Source organism: Stenella coeruleoalba (genome assembly GCF_951394435.1).
Source record: "Stenella coeruleoalba genome assembly, chromosome: 15".
In the NCBI taxonomy this organism is placed as follows: Eukaryota; Metazoa; Chordata; class Mammalia; order Artiodactyla; family Delphinidae; genus Stenella; species Stenella coeruleoalba.
The window spans coordinates 81,867,608-81,889,368 of NC_137161.1; the positions used below are offsets into that span (position 1 = coordinate 81,867,608).

At 49.6% G+C, this 21,761-nt stretch overlaps 2 protein-coding genes across 6 annotated transcripts in view; both read right to left on the reverse strand.

The window, feature by feature from the left end:
* Positions 1–1,640, reverse strand: part of LOC307197869 (cytochrome P450 3A28-like) — a 75,587-nt gene extending 73,947 nt beyond the window's left edge. The window contains exons 1-3 of one of the 5 annotated variants that reach the window (XM_079944356.1): positions 1,217–1,640; positions 1,022–1,091; positions 543–749 (exon numbers count right to left, since the gene is read on the reverse strand). The gene's annotated coding sequence lies outside the window, so the exon portion shown is untranslated. Of the gene's footprint in view, positions 1–542 lie in introns of all 5 variants that reach the window. The other 4 variants (XM_079944353.1, XM_079944354.1, XM_079944355.1 and 1 more) reach the window with 4 other exon arrangements.
* A 5,057-nt stretch (positions 1,641–6,697) lies between these two features.
* ZSCAN25 (zinc finger and SCAN domain containing 25) lies at positions 6,698–20,448 on the reverse strand. The gene is made up of 7 exons (XM_079945200.1): positions 20,106–20,448; positions 19,421–19,545; positions 17,696–18,112; positions 16,347–16,548; positions 15,644–15,735; positions 14,171–14,297; positions 6,698–9,962 (listed from the first exon to the last, which is right to left on the reverse strand). The coding sequence occupies exons 3-7, from the start codon at positions 18,080–18,082 to the stop codon at positions 9,130–9,132; spliced, it is 1,641 nt and encodes a 546-aa protein (XP_079801326.1). The 5' UTR covers positions 18,083–18,112; positions 19,421–19,545; positions 20,106–20,448; the 3' UTR covers positions 6,698–9,129.
* Positions 20,449–21,761: the final 1,313 nt, after the last annotated feature.

Consider the following 21,761-nt stretch of genomic DNA (forward strand, 5'->3'; position numbering starts at 1 on the left):
CGCTGGGAGAGCATTACCCAGAAAGTCAGCACAACGGGCATCCAGTCCTGGCCCGTCCGATTACCAGCCATTTGACTCCAGTCCCTCTGAAATTGACCATTCTACCAAACACACCGTGCATTTTTGTCCCTCTCATGCTATTCCAGCCATCCCATTTTGCTCATTTCTATCAAAACTCTCGCTGTCCTTCAAGCTCGCATAAAACACCACGCCCTTCGTGAAGCCACCTCGAGTCTCCCCAGTCAAAAGGAAGTATTTTTTTCTCCTCTGAACTCCATATAATTTGAATTCTATTATAATTTGAATTCTATGATAGCCCCTTTCATGCTCTGCTTTGCATTCTTCTGCTTTGCAGAGTTCACCTCAACTCTACCCCAAACAGGATTGTTGGAGTCGACTTTAAAGATTTTTTTAATTTTAATGTTTTGATTTAAATTGACAGCAGACATGGAAAAAGAACACTTATGGCCTTTCTCCCCATGATTTTGCCTTAACCAATACTTTTATATTTCCCCAACACCAGACAAGGAAAAAGAGTTTACCGAGCTGGTTGATCAGAGCCCAAGGAGTTCTCTGGTCCATATTTTATGAAGGGCACTGTGCCCTAAAGGGTCATCATCCAGGCATGAAGCTCCCTTCCTTCCAGTCTGGCCCCCGACTGCTCATCTTCTATCCGTATGTCTGGTTGGAGTCTCCACTTAGGTCCAGTCACTTCTCTCGCTCTCTGTCTCTCTCTCTCCCCACCATGCCTGAGCACACAGGTCCTCAATTCAGATCTGGGGCTGAGAGTGGGAAGCAAGGGAGGCCAAAGCTACTTTTCAGCCCACCTTTTACCAGTGAGCCCATGATGGAGGTTACTGGGTGTAACTCAGATACTAACAGAGTTGTACTTTGGCTCAAAGTTTGCTATTGTTCCTTGAACATATTGTTTCCTTGGGATCCCTCAGGAGTTGGGACTATTGGATTTCAGCTCTCCTGGGTCTCTAATCATAAAACTACAATAATAGCCATAAAATCTCACCTCAAACCCATGAAAATGATGTGAAGAAAAGCTGACGTCAGCATGGAGAAGAGGTCTTCGTATGCATTTACTATAATGGTGAATAATACAATGGTTTGGCCTCAAGGTAAAAAAAAAAAAGAACAAGAAAAAGATTTTTTAAAAAAAGTTGGGGGGGAGGCAGTGACAAATAAATTTGAAAGACCTTCAACTGACCTTGCTCATCCATGGGTTGTGAGGACACTGCCTGCTCTGATGCCTACTCTTCCAAGGAAGGGCGTAGGATAAGATAACCCTTCTCTTACAGCAAACACCATTTCAGCCTGGTTCAAGTCCTGGTCTGGAGGCTGTAAATAAGAAGGAATGACCTGCACACAGGTCAATTATAAAAAGTTCAGAAGCTCAGCCACTCTTATAGACTTGATAACATAAACCCAATCGTGTGAAGATACCAAAATGTTAACTTCTATTTAAAAATAAAATGTTCAGGAAGAAAGGGTAGGGGACTTCCCTAGTGGTCCAGCAGTTAAGACTCCAGCTCTCAGTGCAGGGGGCCCGGGTACGATCCCTGGTAGGGGAACTGAGATCCCACAGACCACAACTAAGCCCGCGTGCCGCAATGAAGAGCCCACGCGCCACAAAGAAGACCCAGTGCGGCCAAAATAAATAATAAATTAAAATAAATTTTTTCAAAAAAGAAGGGGAAAAAATAATTCCATTATCTACGTTTTTAAAATAGTTTGTTTTTGTTTTTGTTCTTGCGGCACGCTGGCCTCTCACTGTTGTGGCCTCTCCCGTTGCGGAGCACAGGCTCCGGACGCGCAGGCTCAGCAGCCATGGCCCACGGGCCCAGCCGCTCCGCGGCATGTGCGATCTTCCCAGACCGGGGCACGAACCTGTGTCCCCTGCATCGGCAGGCGGACTCTCAACCACTGCGCCACCAGGGAAGCCCCCCCAGTTACATTTTAAACAAGTTCCCCAGGTGATTTTGATGTAAGTGGTCTTCAGATAACACTGAGAATCTCTGTTGAAAAGCATTGTTAAAAGATAAACTGAGGCATAGTAAAAATTTTAAGAGTTTATCTGAGCAAAAATCATTCCAGCCACAGGATGTAGGGGCAAGACATTCACAGAGAAGACAAGAAGGCAAAGGGAGGAAATTATTTGAGTGGCTATAGCTTAGGCTGCCTTATACAGGAAAGTCAAGTCGGCTGTTTGTGATTGGTTGTCCTTAGGTTTCGATTTTTTTTAACCTTGAGGCATTTACAGGCTGAGGTTTTGGTTTGCTTATATAGGCTGCCAAGGCTTCAGAATCACCTCTAATGGTCTCCTTGTTTAATTAATTTAACAGCATGACCAGTGATTTGAGCTACCATCTTTATTATAAGCTAAATTTCCATATAGAGCTGGGTCTGTTTCTGAACCCTGTATTACACTCCATCCCTCCATGTGTGCTACCACCACGCTGTTTAAACTCTTGGTTTTTCCACCTCTTATTTTCCATTCTTTCCATTAGCACCTTAGAATGCTTAGAACTGAAGACTGGGAAAACCTAGTGGGAACACTGGTTCTCAACGATAAACTGCTTATCGTTCACTCTGTTCTTCCAGTTCACAGCACATGCTGAGCCCTTCCACAGGAGTCAGCAAAATGTCTAGATGATAGAGACCAGATTTTCTCAAATTCTTCACAGACGTGGAGATGGTGTAAGACGCAAACAGCTTCTGCAGGTGGGACTCAAGAAGGCAAATACAGACTTCTACCACCACTTTTTCCCAGTCTCTCTAAAAGCTAATATACCACCTTCTCAATAAAACACATTTTTTAACTAGGAAGGGAAAACATGAAGCAAGCTCTTACGTCTGCCCTATTTCCTGGTCTCTGGCCACTTAGACGGTGGTGCACGTGGCAGCGATGGCAGACCTTTTACTGGAACCTCTCTGCTCTTCCAAACTGCTTCTCTTAAGTCCCTCTGCTTCTCAGGGCCCAACACCTGCATCACCCACCCCCTCTTCCATCCTCACTCTCCCAGCAGTTTAAATTCCCAGAGACAAACACAAGGAAGACAATTGCCTACCTTCCCCACTTTATAACAAATGTTTCCCGAAATTTTTTATTGAAACAGGTCAGTCCTGGGAATGGGCTGGATAAGACCAGTCTCTAGAAATATGCCCTTCACTGAAGATAATAAAGAAAAATAAGGCAAGATAGGAATATGAAATTGTAAGAAGCCCAAGTGAATTTCTTTGACTTGTAGAATTTCTAAGTGAATTCAACATAACTGCAATTGGCAGGACAGCAGCTACAGATGACTGTCAGATCGGGGGCCTCTGGGGGGGCAAATTGCTGCAGGGTTCTTCCCTCCTAAGGCACCCACAAGAGAGCCTTCTAGCTACGAAAAAGGAAGAAATCCAGGTCTTTCATCCATTCAAGTATTTATGACTACTGTGGGCCTTAGGAGACCTTATCATGGAGGCAAAAAAGTTGGAACTGGCTGCACTGTGCTTCACTGGCTCTCACTGCGCATGCGTTCACTGACGATGGTGAACCTAGCCCCAGGCAAAAGCTCACTGCTGTGTGGAGTGGTGCAGCAGGTGCTTGCCTGAAAGGAACCCAAAGCAACCACCCAGGCTGCCTGTGATAGACCCCAGCACCCCATCCTGAGATTCCACTCCCAAAGCTCTTGGCTCTGCTTGGCAACACTACATTTAACCCACGTGATCTCTAGTAACTCCTTTGTTTTCCAGAAATTAGGCCAGGGCTCTTTAAGGTTAGCAGGAAATAGCTCCAGGCCTTGGAAGCCCAGTCCTTTCAATAGCTAAACCATCTAAGTCTTTTCAGCTCTTACCCTGAACCCCAAGGGCAGGGGTTCTCGGCCAGCGTCAGTTTTGCCCCCAGGGGACATTTAGCTGGGCCTGGAAACATCTTTAGTTGTCATCAAGTAGATTGAGGCCAAGGATCCTGCTGAACAGCCTACCATGCACAAAAAAGCCAGGGCAGCCTCCAAGACAAAGAACTTCCTGACACAAAGGGAGAATAGTGGGGAGGCTGAGAAACTTGGGCAGAGTTTAAAAGAACAAGTAGGGCTTCCCTGGTGGCGCAGTGGTTGAGAGTCCGCCTGCCGATGCAGGGGACACGGGTTCGTGCCCCGGTCTGGGAAGATCCCACATGCCGCGAAGCGGCTGGGCTCGTGAGCCATGGCTACTGAGCCTGCTTGTCCGGAGCCTGTGCTCCGCAACGGGAGAGGCCACAACAGTGAGAGGCCCGCGTACGGCAAAAAAAAAAAAAAAAAAAAAAAAAAAAGAACAAGTAGACTCTAGAGAAATGTGTTCTGCCAGTTCCTTTCCCTGTCTCAGAAGGAGACTTGAAACCAGCTTATTTTTTAAGAAACAAAGGTTCTCATACTTTTCCCTAGGCTGGGATAAAACAGGTACGGAAAGTATTTTTAGCACACTTAATCAGCCTGCAGACAACATTCACCCTGGCATACACTTTGAGAAGCAATTTTTTAATGCATTAGCTCCCCAGGACACACCTTGGGCAGAAAGTTACCTGGTTCTGTTAACACCCAGGGGATAAAATGGGGTTTCTCTTACAAAGGTCACACCCCTTGGGAGTGGCACCTTTCCTGTCACAGCAGCATGGCCCACGACGTGCAGCCAGGCCCTGAAGTGCACATTAGCCCTGTGTGAGGGAACTGCAGACACCCAATCATACACAGTGAAGGCTAAATATAAAGTGACCAAATATCCCTGTTGGTCCTGGAGTCCCATTTACACCACTGTCCTGACATAATTAATAGCACTTCCCTTCACTCTCAAAAGGGGCAGGAAATGCACAAGATGATCTTGTAACACCCTGTCACACCAGACAGCAAAGAAGCTATCAAAGACGATTAGGGTTATGTCCATTTAGGAGCCAATGTGAAGAGGTTCCCACTGGCCAAAAGCGAAATGATTTGAGGTTCAATAAGAATAACAACTGTGGTGGATTGGTTTGAATTCATTAATGCATTTTGATTAAAAAATAATAATACCTGATCACTTTTATAAGAAGCAAAGCCCCCAGATCATTATTATTGTGAAGACAGGTAAATAAAGGGAAGGAAGAGTCAAGCATTTCCTTTCCTCTAGGAACTGTATCTAATAGTGAGGGGAAATTTCTTTTTTTTTGAGGGGAAATTTCTTACAGAAGCTTTCCAGCTAATAAATGAAGAATCTTTTATAATCTTTTATAGAATTAATGAAATAAATGCATTTAGGCTCCCAACATCATATAATGAGAAACAACCAGACATGCCACCATCTGCAATGTGTTCTTGCCAAAGTGTGAAATACAAATCTGGCTACACCTCTACACCTAAGATTCTAGTTAATCAGATGGCAGAGAGCTGTATTAAATTATGCCATGAGTATGCAAACAATAAAGTTCAGAGTGTGAGAAACTCCACAGGATAAATAATAATTCAGTTGTTTCAATAAATGAATTGCAAGGGGAGGGGAATTTCCCTGGCGGTTCAGTGGTTAGGGCTCCACGCTTCTATTGCAGGGGGTGTGGGTTCGATCCCTGGTCGGGGAACTAAGATCCCACAAGCCATGCAGCGCGGCCAAATAAAAAATTACAATTAAAAAAAAAAATTTCTTTTCAAGGGGAAAAAGGGATAGGAACTATAGATTATTAGCCTTGGAAGACAAAGCAATAAATTAAAATTTACGGATCTTACTTTTTTTTTTTTTTTTTGGCTGCATTGGGTCTTCGTTGCTGCGCACGGGTTTTCTCTAGTTTTGGTGAGCGGGAGCTACTCTTTGTTGCAGTGTACGGGCTTCTCATTGCGGTGGCTTCTCTTGTTGTGGAGCACGGCCTCTAGGTGCACTGGCTTCAGTAGTTGTGGCACACAGGCTCAGTAGTTGTGGCACGCAGGCTCAGTAGTTGTGGCTCGCGGGCTCTAGGGTGCAGGCTCAGTAGTTGTAGTGCACGGGCTTAGTTACTCCGTGGCATGTGGGATCTTCCCAGGCCAGGGCTCAAACCCGTGTCCCCTGCATTGGCAGGTGGCTTCTTAAACCACTGCGCCACCAGGGAAGTCTTCTTACTTTGATCTTAAAGAAGGTTTTTTTTAAATTGTGGGGTTTTTTTTTTAAATATTAATTTGGAATTAAGCAACTGCTCAGTTTCTTAGATATGATAATAGTATTGTGGGTTTTTGGGTTTTTTTTAAGAATCCTTACCATTTAGAGATATACACTGAAATATCTATAAACAACATTTGGGATTTGCTTTAAAATACTTCAACTGGGGAGGAAGATGAGGAGGAGGATGGGGTAGGGATAAAACAAGATTGGTTATGAGTATATATTAAAGTTGAATGGGCTTCCCTGGTGGCGCAGTGGTTGAGAGTCTGCCTGCCAATGCAGGGGACACGGGTTCGTGCCCCGGTCCGGGAAGATCCCACACGCCGCGGAGCGGCTGGGCCCATGAGCCATGGCTGCTGAGCCTGCGCGTCCGGAGCCTGTGCTCCGCAACAGGAGAGGCCACAACAGTGAGAGGCCCGCGTACCGCAAAAAAATAAATAAAGTTGAATGATGAATAAATGAGGATTCATTTATCTATGTTTGAAATTTTCTATTATGAAAAATTCCTAAATAGAAAAATACAGAAAACAATATTTGACATTTGAATAGATACCAAAAATAAGGCTACTACAACTCCATGGGGAAAGATTTCTTCTGAGACTCTTTTGAGGAACTGTCCATGAGCTTTGTTCTCAAAGCGGACAGGGGAGCCCACGTGGGAAAGACAGCAAGGCCTCTTACAGAAGCTCCCTCAAGAGATCTCAGCTGACTGGAAACCCAGTGTATGATCAGAGAATCTACCACTTAATTCAGGTAAACAGAAGCCCATTGATGAGCAACTCGGAGGCCACGCTGGCCCCAAACTCCCCGCCTAGCTCTGGAATACAGACCTTCCAGAAAAGGCCAAACTCAGGTCAGGTCAGCCCCCACGTCACACAGACTACAGGCCAGAGGCTTAGGAAAAGCCTCTTACTGGGTTTGGCCTCCAGGTGGCTGTAAGCCTTGCCTGGCTTGTCTGGGGCATGGGGAAGAAAAGAGCTGACTCTGCATCTGGACCTCGATGTTGCTGAGAAGTAGCAGCCCAGCATCTCAGAGAATGGACATCTCACAGCGCCCTGGTCAGCGCAGCCTCATGGGGACAACTGAAGGGCCAGGAGATCATTCGCTAAATCAAAAGTAAACACCACGGTTATCTGCCAAGAAATCAGTGATAAAATAATGTTTTTCAAGGTGGACTGAGTAATGTAACTCTCTGTATTAAAGTCATTACCATTTACCTTATTTACAATGAAAAATGGGGGGAAAAAATCCCAGTGAAAGAATATAATATCAAGAGGCACCATGAGACAAATCACATCTTGCAATTACAGGACACAGTCCAAAGACAGACTAACTTACAGTCCCGTCAGAAAACTAATCACTCAGCAGCCGGTGTCCAAAGGCACAGCATTACGACACTGCAGCACGGTCCAGGCTAGTTAGGCGGTTTCCAGAATGTCCAAGAGAAAGGAAAACCTTTAACGACGGCAAAGCTTAAACACATTTACAAACACTGCATCTTCTCATTTTTTAAAAAATGTGTTTTTTTGATGCCTACAAACATCTTTGTCTTTCATTAACTGGCACTCATGCAAAACAGACTACTACCGTCTCATCATCTCCAGGTGGCCCTGAGGACCCCAAGTACCTCTCAGATGCCAAGGACCGAGATGCACTGAGGATGGAGATGATTCAGGAACAAGAGGTAGGTGGTGGCGAATGCATTTCAGGGCCAGCTGACAGGACTGAGGCACAGGCTCAGATGCCAGGTCCATAGGGTCCCGGGGAACAGCCACGGGTTCCACTTTGGGTGGTTCTGAAGATCAAATACATTGACCAACACGTAAGCTCCACGAGGACAGGGATTTCCCACCCCACCTCCACACCCCGCCTATTTTATTCATTGATGTACCTCAAGCACCTAGAAGAGTTCCTGGCACACTGTCGGGCCTCAGTAAATATTTGTGGAACGAGTCAAGTGAGAAAACAGGGAAGCAGCACATTTTATATATTGTAAAGGGCCATCAAATACAGGGTATTAATACTAGTTCATCTTTCGGCCCCATTTAATTAGAATTTTATACAGACCTGGATGTTTGTTTAAAATACTCTCATGTTTATACACTGATCAAAAGCAAAATATTAATTTCCTAACAGATGTGTGGACAGTTGTTATTGTTCAAGGAATAATGGAATGGGGAAATCACCACCGAGTAGACTGTCACAGAGACAAAGGGGGCCGCAAATAAAGTAAAATAAAGGAGGCTGCCTGAGCGACCCCAGCTGGGAGGAAAAGATCAGGCACCTGGAGGGGCAGGGCAGAAGGAGCGCAGAATGAGCCTGAGAGGACTTCCTCTCTCTCTCGGCACTCCTGTGAAGGGAACTGAGGGCGCTCTGCGTTATTAACGAGTCTGCTTCCAGGGCCCAATCACAAGCTCCAGGGGAATGAGGTCTCATCTGTCTCGTTCACTGCACTCCCAGAACCAGGCGCACAGTAGGTGTTATTTAGCAAATAAATATCTGTTAAATGGAAAAGAGAACTGGGGGAAGGAAGGGAGACAGAGCTAATGTTCTTGCAGGGACACAGCCCTCAGAAAAACGAGGTTCAAGCTGCCGACACGGGACAAGATTTCACCTTGACAACCAGACTCGCTCAGGAGGTGGACGTGAACATCCACTGAAGGAGAAAAACCAGGACCTGAACTGAAACTCCGGATACCGCTTCCTCAAAAAGGGTAAGAGAAAGTACGAGCACCACCTGGGTAGGAGACGTGAGATGCTGTGCCCTCTGGCCTCTCAAATAAACCAGGCCTCTCCCCTCCCCTATGTGTAAAACGAGTGGAAAGAAAATGGGTGAAAGCGCCTCTCTGCCCCCAACGTCCCTCGACGCCCCCAACCCTTCAGTGAGTAAGGGGGGGGCGCATCCTCCAATGAGGTCTCCCTCCGCCTGGTGGTTCCAAAAGGCCCCACCTTCTCCGGCACCTTCTGTGAGCAAAAGACGGGCATTTCGGCCGGGCGCCCTCACTGCCCTGGGGTCTCCTGGCGATGCTGCGTCTTCTGGTGCCGGTTGAGGATGGACCGCTGGTTGAAGCTCCGGCCGCAGGCAGGGCAGCAATAGGGCTTCTCCCCAGTGTGGATCCTCTGGTGCCTGACCAGCCGCTCCCCCTTGCTGAACCGCTTCCCGCACACCTGGCAGCCGTAGGGCTTCTCCCCGGTGTGGGCCCGCCGGTGCACGGCCAGGTTGGCATTCCTGCTGAAGCGCTTGCCGCACTCGCAGGTGTAGGGCTTCTCCCCGGTGTGCGTCCGCCGGTGCACCTGCAGGTGCTGCCGGCGGCTGAAGCTCTTCCAGCAGTCCCCGCACTGGAAGGGCTTCTCGCCCGTGTGGCTCCTCTGGTGGACCTCCAGGTGGTGCCGCTGGCTGAAGGTCTTCCAGCACTCGCCGCACGCGTACGGCCGCCTGCCCAGGTGGGTCCGCTGGTGCTTCAGGAGGTACTCACGCAGCGCGAAGCCTTTCCCACACTCCCCGCAGCCGTAGGACTTGTCTTCTTCGTGGGTCCGCTGGTGTCTGACCAGATTTGAGCTCCGACTGAAGCCTTTTCCGCACTCGGGGCACTGGAAAGGCTTCCAGAAGGAGCTGTGGGTCTTGAGGTCATCAGGCAGGGGGGCAATGCCGCGCTGGGGAGGGGGCGGCCCGGGCGCGTTCCCCACCGAGCTCCCGGCCTCCTGCTCACAGGTTCTTCCGAGCTCCGGGACCTGGAGAGAGGCTTCCCCAAACCTCTCTGCCGGCCCCCGAGCAAGCGGCCCCTTGGGGTCTGCCGGCTGGGTCTTCGCCTCCTTTTCCTTGCTCCCCAGGCCTACAGGACAAGGGAGATACAGACCGATACTGAAACAGATCTGAAGGTAAACTTCCATGTTAGAACCTGGCTTCTAACGGTGTCCCACTAACAATTCCTTCTTTTTTCCTTTAACCAACAACCTCAGTACATTTGACTTTCTCTGACTCTAAAACCAGACATTCCTTTACTTCTTTCCATCTGTTACGGACTGTTTGTGTTCCCTCCTAAATTCACAGGTTGAAGCTCTAAGCCCCCAGGTGCTATTAGGAGGTGAGGCCTCTGGGCACTAATTAGCTGAGGGCATGAGGGTGGAGCCCCCAGGATGGGATTATGTCCTCTAAGAAGAGAAGCCAGAGCTGGCTCTCTGCACACACAGATGTCATGTGAGCATGATCCTTCATGATGGGATTAAGGTCCTTATAAAAAAAGGAAGAGACACAAGATGTCTCTCTCCCTCAGCCACATGATGACAAGGCAAGAAGGTGGCCACCCATGAACCAGGAAGAGAGGCCCTCACCAGACAACAAATATGCCAGCAACTGGATCCTGGACTTCCCAGCTTCCAGAACTGTGAGCTATAAATGTCTGTTGTCTAAGCCGCCCATTCTCTGGTATTTTGTTACAGTAGCCCAAGCTCAGACAATCTCCATGCCCTTTTACAGAACAGTCTGCTAAATTCTAATGCCCTCCCTCTTAACTTCCTACTAAGTCAGACTTTGCTTTCCTTCAAAATCTAACTCAATGGTTTCCTCTAAGGAACTTGCCCAGATTACTGCCCCATCCTGGGTCTCATCAACACATATACTCAATTAGCACCATTTATTCCGCACTTACTTACGACTGACCTTGTTGCACGTGCTATTCTACGGTCATCTGAGATGTTCAGCTTCCCCAGGATCACAGACCTGTTCCAGCAACGGGGAGCTCCCGGCACTGCACATCCTCCCTCAGCTCACTATCCCTGCTCGCACTGTGCCCTCCACCTCACCCTGTTTTATTAACCTGGGTCTCTGGGAGCCTGGCACAGGGACTGACTCAGGGGAGACACTTCATGACTGCCGGATAAGTGAATGAACCCAGTCTGTACCAGACTACCTCTACATCGGCGTATTTATTAGGACTGAAACGCCCTTCTACAAGTCCTTCCTGTGATCCCTCTTATACCCTCTTTAAATTAATAGTTGTTTACAGAAGATCAAGAGGAAGGGAAGGGGAAGAGAGAAAAGAGGTACTAAGGAGCAAAGAAGCCAAAAAGAAAAGAAGAGGGAAATGACAGGTGATGCTTAAACGGGAAAGAGTCGTTTCAGGCAAGCCCATTAAAAGATAAAGGGAGGGACTTCCCTGGTGGCACAGTGGTTAAGAATCGTCCTGCCAGGGGACTTCCCTGGTGGCGCAGTGGTTAAGAATCCGCCTGCCAATGCAGGGGACATGGGTTCAACCCCTGGTCCAGGAAGATCCCACATGCCGCGGAGCAACTAAGCCCATGCGCCACAACTGCTGAGCCTGTGCTCTGGAGCCTGCGAGCCACAACTACTGAGCCCATGTGCCACAACTACTGAAGCCCCCGCGCCTACAGCCTGTGCTCTGCAACAAGAGAGGCCACCGCAATGAGAAGCCTGCGCACCACATCTAAGAGTAGCCCCCTCTCTCCGCAACTAGAGAAAGCCCATGCTCAGCAACGAAGACCCAATACAGCCAAAAATAGTAAATAAATTTCTTAAAAAAAAAAAAAAAAAGAATCCGCCTTCCAATGCAGGGGACACGGGTTCGAGCCCTGCTCTGGGAAGATCCCACATGCTGCGGAGCAACTAAGTCTGTGCACCACAACTACTGAGCCTGCGCTCTAGAGCACATGAGCCACAACTACTGAAGCCCACACACCTAGACCCCATACTCCACAACAAGAGAAGCCACCGCAATGAGAAGCCCGCGCACCACAACGAAGAGTAGCCCCCGCTCGCCGCAACTAGAGAAAGCCCGCGCCCCCCAATGAAGACCCAACGCAGCCAAAAATAAATTAATTTTTAAAAAAAAAGATAAAGGGAAAAAGAACGTTTCATGCCTCGTGATGTGATAAAATATGAAGGACACAGCTCTCACTTCTGATGTATTCTTTTATTTTGCACCTTTCACAAAAGTAAGTGTGCAAAACATAAAGAGCTGAAAGAATTTTCATAATGAAGATGACCATTAAATAGCAGCCACTTTAAGAAACAACATCACCAGAAGCCCCTCCCGTCCCCTCCCCTCCGGAGACTGGTGACACCATCCTGCCCCCAGGGTAACGTGTTATCCAGGCTTTTATCACCATAAAGTATGGTGATAAAGTTCCCAGGCTTTACATATTTGATTCACACATTGTGTCTGCTTCTTCTGCTCAATATTACGCCTGTGTGACTCACCTACATCGTGGTGTAGCTGTAGTTGCACTACATTCTCTCTCATCAGTGTACAATGTTATACCGTAAGAGTATATGACACTCTCCTTATTAATCTGGCTGACATTCATCTGGGTAGTTTCCAGGTTTGAGGTGTTATGTACAGCAAAATTAAAATTAAATGCAATGCATGAACCTAACTGGACGTGGGGAAATGTGAGTATGAGCTAGATATTATGTATCATGGAATTTATGTTTATTTTCTCAGGCCCAATCCTAGACAGTTGTCAATGCAAGAGCGGCAATCACATGGGAAGAACTCTCAGGAAGACTCAAGGTTGAGACGGCTAGAGGATGCTATGCTTGGGAAGCAGACCTCCGGCTCACCCAGTCTCAGCGTAAACGTTAGGGAAGTACGTGGGTTGTTTTGAAACAGTGAGCGGATAAGAGGACAAGCATAAAGCCAGCATCTCTAGAACAGTCAGAATGGCCAGGAGGGTGTAAAAACTTGCTGGGAACACAGTGGCGGCCTTGGCAGAGGCCCGTCCGCAGCGCCAGGATGAAGGCGCTAGGATGCCGGCACCTCCATGGGTGCACACGCACGGCTCCTGCGCTCTGCATTTACCTCGGAGGGGTTCCACGTCCTTTGCCATCACAGAAATCGCACATCTCTTCATCATGGGTGACAGCCTTGTACTGGACCCAGGCCTCCCAGTATACTGCCACTGACACTACTCTGTGATGACCACTAGTCAAAAATCCACATTTAACTTTACAGTCGGCCCTCCGTAGCCAAGCTTCCTCATCCGCAGATTCAGCCAACAGCAGATCATGCGGGACTGTAGTACGTATTCATTGAAAAAAACCCACGTGTAAGTGGACGCACACAGATCAAACCTCTGTTGTTAATGGGTCGACTGTACGACACTTTTGCATGTTTTAAGATGAAAAAAGACCAGGAGACGTCAGTACAGGTGAGTGGTCAGCACATGACTTACAAAGAAGTGATGAGACGAGGAAGGAGAGAATCAGAGGGAACAAAGGAGGGGGCCCTTCGCAGCCATGGTTCCCCTCTCCCCACCGCCCACCCCATCCAAGCCGCGGGGCTGTCACCCCTCGTCCCTAGCCCTCCGCAGTGTTCACCGGCTGTCCCTGGTGGGCCCTCAGTGTGCACTTCCCAGGCTCACCCTTCCCTCCTACCTTCTCCTGCAGCTTCTCCCCCACAAGCACCTTTCCTCCCAGCTCTGACCCCAGGTAAAACCCGGCTGCCACCTGAGACGCCCGGCTGGGGCCCTGCTTGCTCTGCAACACCAGCCCACACCAGCCCCATCCACTGCTGAGATCCCACTGCAGCCCCGCGCCCTCCTGCACCCACACACTGTGGGCTCCGAGGTTTCATGAACGTCAGTCCTGCCCCAACACAGAACTGCTAACGTGGGGCCTGCACACAAGGGAGCGCTCCATAAACACAGGCTGGTGAAAGAGATCAGAGGATCCCCCTTTCGCTGCTTTTCTCTTGCTCTCAAGCCCTCGGTCCCCTTCAACTACAGACACAGTAGGAGTTCGTTCAGGGCATCCTAACGACCGATCTGTCTCATTTCAGCCAGAATAACTACCTGGTGTTTTCTTGCTCCTTGTCTGCTCCTCTCCTGACCCAGGAAAGCACCTCGCCAGCTCCTATGTGCCTTGGTCCACGAGCTTTCCACAGACTCATTTACTCATCTGCCATGATATTCCCTTCCTTTATCAGTAGCATCAGGTTCTGAAATCTGGGGCAAGGACAACAACCCTGACCTATAGCTTTCACAACTCCTCAGTTTCTTACCTCCGAGATGGAAACAGTCTTACCTGGAGGTGAGACCCCGCAGTCCTGGGGCTCCACGTACTCCCCAAGGCAGTCTATCTGGGCTGGGGTCACGTGCCTCCACTCCTCCTCGGGGAAAGCCAGGGCCATGTCTTTAAATGGGCCCAACCCCTGAAACAGCACAGGAGATGGCTATGGATAAAGAAATAATCCCGAGGCAGGAGCAGTGGAAAAGCAGAGAGACACAGGGGACTACATTCCAGGGGAGAACAGAGCAGGAAGACAGAAGGAATGCGGGTCCCTAGATGGTTCCGAGTGGGGCCAGAAGGGCCTCCCTCTCGACAGTTTAATGGCAGAGAACGATGGACTTGTCTGAGCCACTGTATTTTTGAGCCTCTGCTGCAGCCACTTGGCTGGTACCCAACAACTGCGGCCTCTAACTTCCACCGTTCAATCACCTCCACTCGATCCTCATGTTTGATGGAGACTGGGAGCTGCTGTTTAGCCCCTCAACCAGAACTGACTTTCCCTCAGGGATAAGTAAAAACTCGGGCTGGCCCTGCCTCAAGAACAACGCTGTGTTGAAATCAATGTGTCATCGTCATGACACCGTGAAGAACTACTGTGGTAGAAGGAGAGGCTCTGACCAAATTCAAAAACTTGGATGTCCTTTCTTCATCTCCTCTAAACAATATGCTTGGAAAACAGAAACAGCAAACAGCACAGGCATCAACCCTTGCCCAAATACGACTTCAGTGAGCTCAAACTTGAGTCACTTCTGGGAATTCCCACAGGAGGGGCCAGAGAGACCACTCGGCTCAGGGCTCCTGGGAGCGCCCACCCGAGTCGCTTCCCTCCTGCTGACGTGGGGGGAGGATGGGGTCCAGAGGAAGAGCAGCGGCAGAAGTATCCATAAAGCGCCTCCACAAAGGGCTACTGACCTCCTGGCCATCCACCACACCCTAGATCATGCCTCTGGGATTTCCACCACTAATGTCTTCCTCCTCACAATTACAAGAGTAATACTGAGTTGATGGAGGAAAAAAAGAAAAAAAAAAAAAACAAAGAGTAATCCAAATGAGTGAACTGAGCCTCATGCCTAGACCCTAAGGCAGGGGTCCCCAACCCCCAGACCGGTACCGGACCGCGGCCTGTTAGGAACCGGGCCGCACAGCAGGAGGTGAGCGGTGAGCGAGTGAAGCTTCCTCTGCCGCCCCCATCGCTCCCCATCGCTCGAATTACTGCCTGAACCATCCCCCCACAGCCATCCGTGGAAAACTTGTCCTCCACGAAACCAGTCCCTGGTGCCAAAAAGGTTGGGGACCGCTGGCATAAGGCTCAATTCAAATTAATAACTGAGGATGTAGTGGAGAAAACGAAGCTGTCACATCTAGCAGAACAAGAAAGGTAGAATAATTCAACTCTGTGGACGGTGCTCTGCTGTGAGGAGAAATCTTGGGGAAGGTGAGCCTCATTCAAAGCGACATCACGATCGCTGAAGAGCAGTCACAGCTCACCTGGGATCCAGCTGTAAGGAACCCCACTGCCATCTCCTGGTCTCTGGTGCTCACTGCAGGGAGGCCAGGACCAGCCGGAAGAACTGGCAGAGCTGAGCAGGGAAACAAACCAGGAGCAGGATTAGCGCTGTCCTGCAGCAGCTCGTCCACAGGCGTCTAGTGCCTGACACAGAACCCCAGGAACCATAAGGAGACTCCAGACAGGTAGGTGTGGGTGTACCCTACCCTGTTCTAACCCTGTTCTCAGCTAGGAAAAAGGGCCCGACCCAATATGCGCTGCCCTTCAGGGCTGTTCACGCTCCCAAGTCACGCTACAGCAATAACCCCCCTTGAGATTCAGCAACACAATAAGTCACATGTCACTTTTAGGGATTCAGTTTATCTGCCCACTTAAAAAAAATATCCCTACATGTCAGCTACATACTTCCTGGCAGTTTCTAGAAGGGATGTGAGGGAAAGGAGAAGAAATGATAAGAGAGCGTGATACCAGATATCCCCCGCAGAAATCAGGAGGTCGAGCTATAGAAAACAATTTCACTTCATCTGTTTCCTACTGAAGTCCAGGAAGTAGCCAGGAAAACCCAGAACTGCACGCTACAGGTAACTTAGTTTATCAACTGCAGGGTTTGTAAAGGAAAGGGGAGAGGGCAGGGCACAAAGCACCCTTTTCTGTGCCCTTTCTTCCTCACTGCTTGCAGCTTACCCTGCTCCTGGAAGGCCTGCGTCCCCTCTCCAGGATCCTGGTTGAGCTGCTCCTCAGCGCCTTGGTCGAGGCCTTGAATTCCTTCCCCATGGGGCAGCCCCCACTCGGGCTTGACCTCCACGGGCCCCAGGTGGACACTTGGCTCCCAAGGACCTCTGCAAAGTGCTGTCTCCTCCTGCTCTCCCTGCACACGGCACGGAACCTAAGAACAGGCCCCAACACCTATTAGAATGAGGCCTGCATAAGGCTGTTATGAAAGGAGTTGAATTAAAACCTAAAAAAGAGACCCACTGCAGCTGCAGGGGAGACAAAGGACAAGCCGGCTCAGCTCTTCCCCAAGACATGAGTGAGAAGGTGAAAAGGAGGCTAAACTGTCTTTATCAGGCGCTGAGCAACTTCTATGCATCCATGCCATTTTACAAGGGTCCCTTCTGCCCACGTCAATACTGATCAAATTCCACCATGAACAGTATCACAGAGAGATGTTATTATTATTCCAGTGAGAACTTTAGCCCAAAACACTCACTATTAGAAAAAAGATTCCCCAATTACAGATGCTGAAAGTAAAAAATACAAAGCCTAGACTGTGCAGTGAATCAGTGAGAAAAAAAACTGCTCTAGAAATAGCAAGGAAAACCAGAACTCACAAGAACAGGCCTTTCCTGGTCCACTTTTAAGCTCCTTGGTAGGGAGTAAAAAAACAAAACAACTCTCTTAGGACTATACAGGAAGTCAGGGGTGACTGCGGTGGGAAAAGGGAGAACAAAATGAAGACAGATTGTTACCTGCAAGCAAGACAGTAACGTTCAGTCCTGCCCTCTCTTTCCCAGACGGCAATCGGAAAACTACCAGAGAGGGACAGACACATGGCCAGAGTCCCAAGGGAGCATCTGAGATGCAAAGTCACTCACTACATGAGCCGTCTCAGCCAACGTCCCAGACGTGGAAACGGCACTGTTCCAGACAATGCTTCTCAGGAAGAATACTCACCAAGTGGAATTCCAGAATTCCCTGCATCACCACATGCATCTCTGCCCAAAGAGGAATGAGTCTACCAGGGCCCTTGAAATAGATCACAACTGCCTTCTTTGGACCCGAGGCTCACAAGGGAAATATGGCCAGGCCTCTGCCCTGATGACCAAAAAAGGAGCTGACAGCCCTTCCACCGGCCCTGCGTCTTCCCTGGGAATGGCTTTCCTTGATGAAAACTCCTCTGCCCTCCAAAATGTACCCCAGATGGTCGGGGAGCAGAGGAGGGAGATTCTGCGCCTCATCCACTCCCACTGCTTCCTCAAACCTCTCGCTTCCCGCACCAACAGAACGAGACCCAGATCCCCCTTCTCACCCACCGCCTTGGCCTCCAGCGCTCCCTCCGTGAAGCCCTCCACCACGGCCACAAGGGCTTTGCCGCTCTCCGGGCTGTGCTCCCGAATCCAGGCGTAGAACTCCCGGGGCAGGATGGTCAGGAACTGCTCCAGCACGAGCAGCTCCAGGATCTGCTCCTTGGTGTGCAGCTCGGGGCGCAGCCACTGGCGACAGAGCTCCTGGAGCTCCCTGAGGGCCTCCTGGGGACCAGCCGCCTCCTGGTAGCGGAACTGCCGAAACCTCAGGCGAAAAGTCTCCGGGCTGGGGCCTTCCCTCGCCCTGCCCCACGGCAACTCTTTCTCCAGTTTTACCACAGGGACACCCATTTGCTGCTGACGATCTTCTGCCATCCCTGGACACTCTTTAAGCATCTTCACACTCCCTCCCAGAAGACTGAGGGTCTGTTGGGAAGACCAGACAGACAATGAGAACAGCGTAAATAAGACACAGGGAAGGTCAGGTCATCCCAGTTCTGTTCTCTACATCAATGAAATTAGGACTTAGCTTATACCCACAAATAGCTTAAAATCTCAAGAGAGAGACAACACTACAATCATAGAAAAATATAAGATGGGTTATAACTAGGTTAGTCACCAGGGCCCACTCTTCCAACACTAAATATACATTTGACATGTATCTATGCCTGACCCACAGAAACCAGAAATACAACAGAGAACAAGATAGACAAGGTGCTTGCCCTATGAAACTCACATACTGGTACAGCAGACAGGAAAAAAAAAAAATTAGGGAATTCCCTGGTGGTCCAGTGGTTAGGATTCCGCACTTTCACTGCCGAGGGAACAGGTTCAGTACCTGGTGGGGGAAACTAAGATCCCCGCGAGCCCCATGCGCTCGGCCAAAAAAAAATGAAACAAATAAATTTAAATTATAAATGGGGATAAGTTCTAAAAAGGAAGTAAGGAGGGTGTTAATGGGGACAATAAACTTGGAGATGTGGGGACTTCCCTGGTGGTCCAGTGTCCAAGGCTCCTCGCTCCCAGTGCAGGGGGCCTGGTTTTGATCCCTGGTCGGGGAACTAGATCCCATGTGCCACAACTAAAGAACCCCCACATGGCAACCAAGATCCCACGTGCCACAGCTAAGACCCTGCGCAGCCAAATAAATAAATATTTTAAAAAAACAAAAAATCTTGGGCTTCCCTGGTGGCGCAGTGGTTGAGAGTCCACCTGCTGATGCAGGGGACACGGGTTCGTGCCCCAGTCCGGGAAGATCCCACATGCCGCGGAGCGGCTGGGCCCGTGAGCCATGGCCGCTGAGCCTGCGCGTCCGGAGCCTGTGCTCCGCAACGGGAGAGGCCACAGCAGTGAGAGGCCCGCGTACCGCAAAAAAAAAAAAAGACTTGGAGAAGGCTTTTCTGAATAAATAATGCTTAGGCTAAGACCCAACGAATGAATGAGATGAGCCAATCATTGAAAGAGCATTCCAGGCAAAAGCCTTGGGGCTAGAAATTACTCTGCAGTCTGAGAACACGCCCCAGTGCAGTGTGGCTTCAGCAGGGTGAGGGAGGGAAAGAGCTCAGAGGCAGGCGGAAACCACATTACCGAGGGCCTGGGCACACACTAAGAATTATGGGCTTTACTCTTATTCCTTATTTTAGTGGGGAGATACATGTTCTTCAAAGGTCACTCTGCCTGGTAAGTGTCAATAGAGAATAGATAAGAAGGGTAAAGAAGGGAAACTGCGCTTACCGTGGTCCAAGCAGGAGATAAGAGACTTAGATCAATGTGGTGACAGAGAAGCAGACAAAGTCAAGACATCTGGGAGGTAAAACCAATAGACATGCTGGTGGCTAGGATGTGACAGTGTACTCAGCCTAAAGAAAACAACAGAACAATATATATATCATTACTTTAATTGATCAAAAGATTTCTAACTTGTGTAGGCTTTACCATTCAGAAAGCATGTGAGTACATACTCTCATTTAATACTCCAAGTGTCTGCTTAACATTCTATTGGAAGTTTCTGTATCTACCTATCTACCTAGGTATCTACCTACCTATCTACCTACCTATCTTAAATCTATTTACATTTTCAGTCTATTCATTTTCTCTGCTGCATCAATTGAGATTTCTCTTTCCTGGCTTTCTAGCTATTGCATTTGTTCATGGTTGCATTTACCGCATTATAGTACGAATGTTTACCCCTGTGTCTCCCTCCGTCTGCCAGATTCCCTTTAGTCAGGAAAGGTCTTCACTCATCTTTTACCCCTAGCACTCGACAAACAGGCTTCCCATGGTTTCTTTAAATGAGCGTCTGTTTCTAGAACGACCACTCTCACTCTTCACAGTGTTCCGCTTTGGTTCAAGAGATCAGGGTCGTGGACACCCCTCCGTTAAGGCAACCCTGGCCGGGCGGGATCAGCCTGGCTCCTACCTGAGCCCAGCGCGGTGCGGCCCCCCGGGTCCCGACCCGCAAAGACTCGGTGCCGCGGGAGTCAGCTCCGGGGAGACGCGCCGCCCGCGGCGACAGCCTCGCAGCTGCCGAGGCCCGCAGCAGGCCCTCAGCCCGGCCCCGGATCCTCGGCCACTTCCGCCCGCAGCCCCGCACCTGTGCCGGGCTCGCCCAGGCCCGCGGCGGATCGGAAGTGGGCGACGGACGCTGTCAGACAGGTGCGTCAAGGAAGGGCCCCTTCCGTTTCCCCTCTAGGACTCTCGGAGGCCGGTGCGTCTCGATGGTCGCTCGTCCCCGGGGACCGTTCGGGAGCGCGCGCTGGACCAGCAGGGGCTCCTACCCCGCCTACCTACTCCCCTGGAGGCTCGCGGTCGCCAGGCCCCTTTGCGCCTCCGTGCCTTTGCACCTGCGTTCCCCCGGTGGGAAGGACCCTCCGGACGCACCGCCGGGTACCGCGCCTCCCTCAAAGACTTTAGAGACCCGTCGGTCGACAAGTGTTTATTGCAGCCTCCGGCGCTTGCGAGGGTTAGGGGCGGAGGGTGATGGAGGGTAGCACCGAGTATTGTGGGTTCACATAAGGGGCCTCCACCCTGGGTAGTGTTGGGGGGCGTAGGCGTAGGCGCTAGTCAGGGAAGCCTTCCTGGAGGAACCGACGCCTGAGCACATTTGATGGATGGACCCAATAGTGAGGTCAGGTGCCCCCAGCGGAGGGAGCACGACGAGCCCAGCAAATGGTGGGGACTGGTGGCTTTCCCGCACCCTCAGAGCCGCTAGAGCAGGCGGCTGAGCTAGGTAACCTGGAGGCAATGGGAAGCCGCGGAAAGATTTGAAGGCGGGAAGGGACCGATTTTAGAAAGATACTACAGAGAAACCTGCAAGAGAGACTGAGCAAGAGGCGAGGGAGGTGGGGAGATGAGAAGACTGACTGTGGGTTAAACGAAGCTAAATAATGCAGTCCCCGAGAGAAGGGATGAGAGACAGGACTGGGGAATTCGTGAGACTAGAGATCGCAAGGAGAGTTTGGATATCAAACATATTGGGAAAGTAAAATTGGCAAAGTTTAGGGATTGATTGGATCTGGAGGATGAGAGAGAAGGTGGAATCATTTAGTAAATGACAAAGGCTACATCTCATATCAATAAGAGTGGACTTTTAGAAAGCAGACAACTGGTTGGTCATCTGGAAGAAGGTAACGTTGGGTCCATTCCTTATACCACATGCCAGGGCAAAGTCCAGCCCTGCTCACAGGGTCTCCCATCCTTTTACAGTACAAATTTCGTTATCAACCCATCTTGGAAATATTGTTGGCTAGCCTCCTCATTCGCTAACATGCCCTCACATCCAAGAGGGACAAGGCTGAACCTTGTCATCGAGGACCAAGAGAAACAGCCTGATGGACTTAGTCTGTCTTGGAAAACTGAACTATACCTAGCGACTTCAAAAACCATCGTTCAGCTTGCCATGGAGAAGACACAAGGAAGAAGGCATTCTGGAAGAGGCAAAGAGAGATTGGATCAGATCACAGGTTTCCAGGTCAGCCTTGGAGAAGAGAAAGGGGTTCCTCTGAACGGGGAAGAAAAGAATCAAAGATGGGTTATGGTCTAGGTTAGGGCTCAGCAAACTTTTTCTATGAAGGGC

Bases quoted from the DNA above. Each gene is read 5' to 3' on its own strand.
- ZSCAN25 (XM_079945200.1), bottom strand. From the start codon at position 18,082: ATGCTTAAAGAGTGTCCAGGGATGGCAGAAGATCGTCAGCAGCAAATG. The intron at 15,736-16,346 runs GTAAGCTGCAAG...TTCCCTGCTCAG, and splicing joins GCAGGCCTTCCAGGAGCAGG to CTCTGCCAGTTCTTCCGGCT. The intron at 9,963-14,170 runs GTAAGACTGTTT...CTTGTCCTGTAG, and splicing joins CTGCGGGGTCTCACCTCCAG to GCCTGGGGAGCAAGGAAAAG.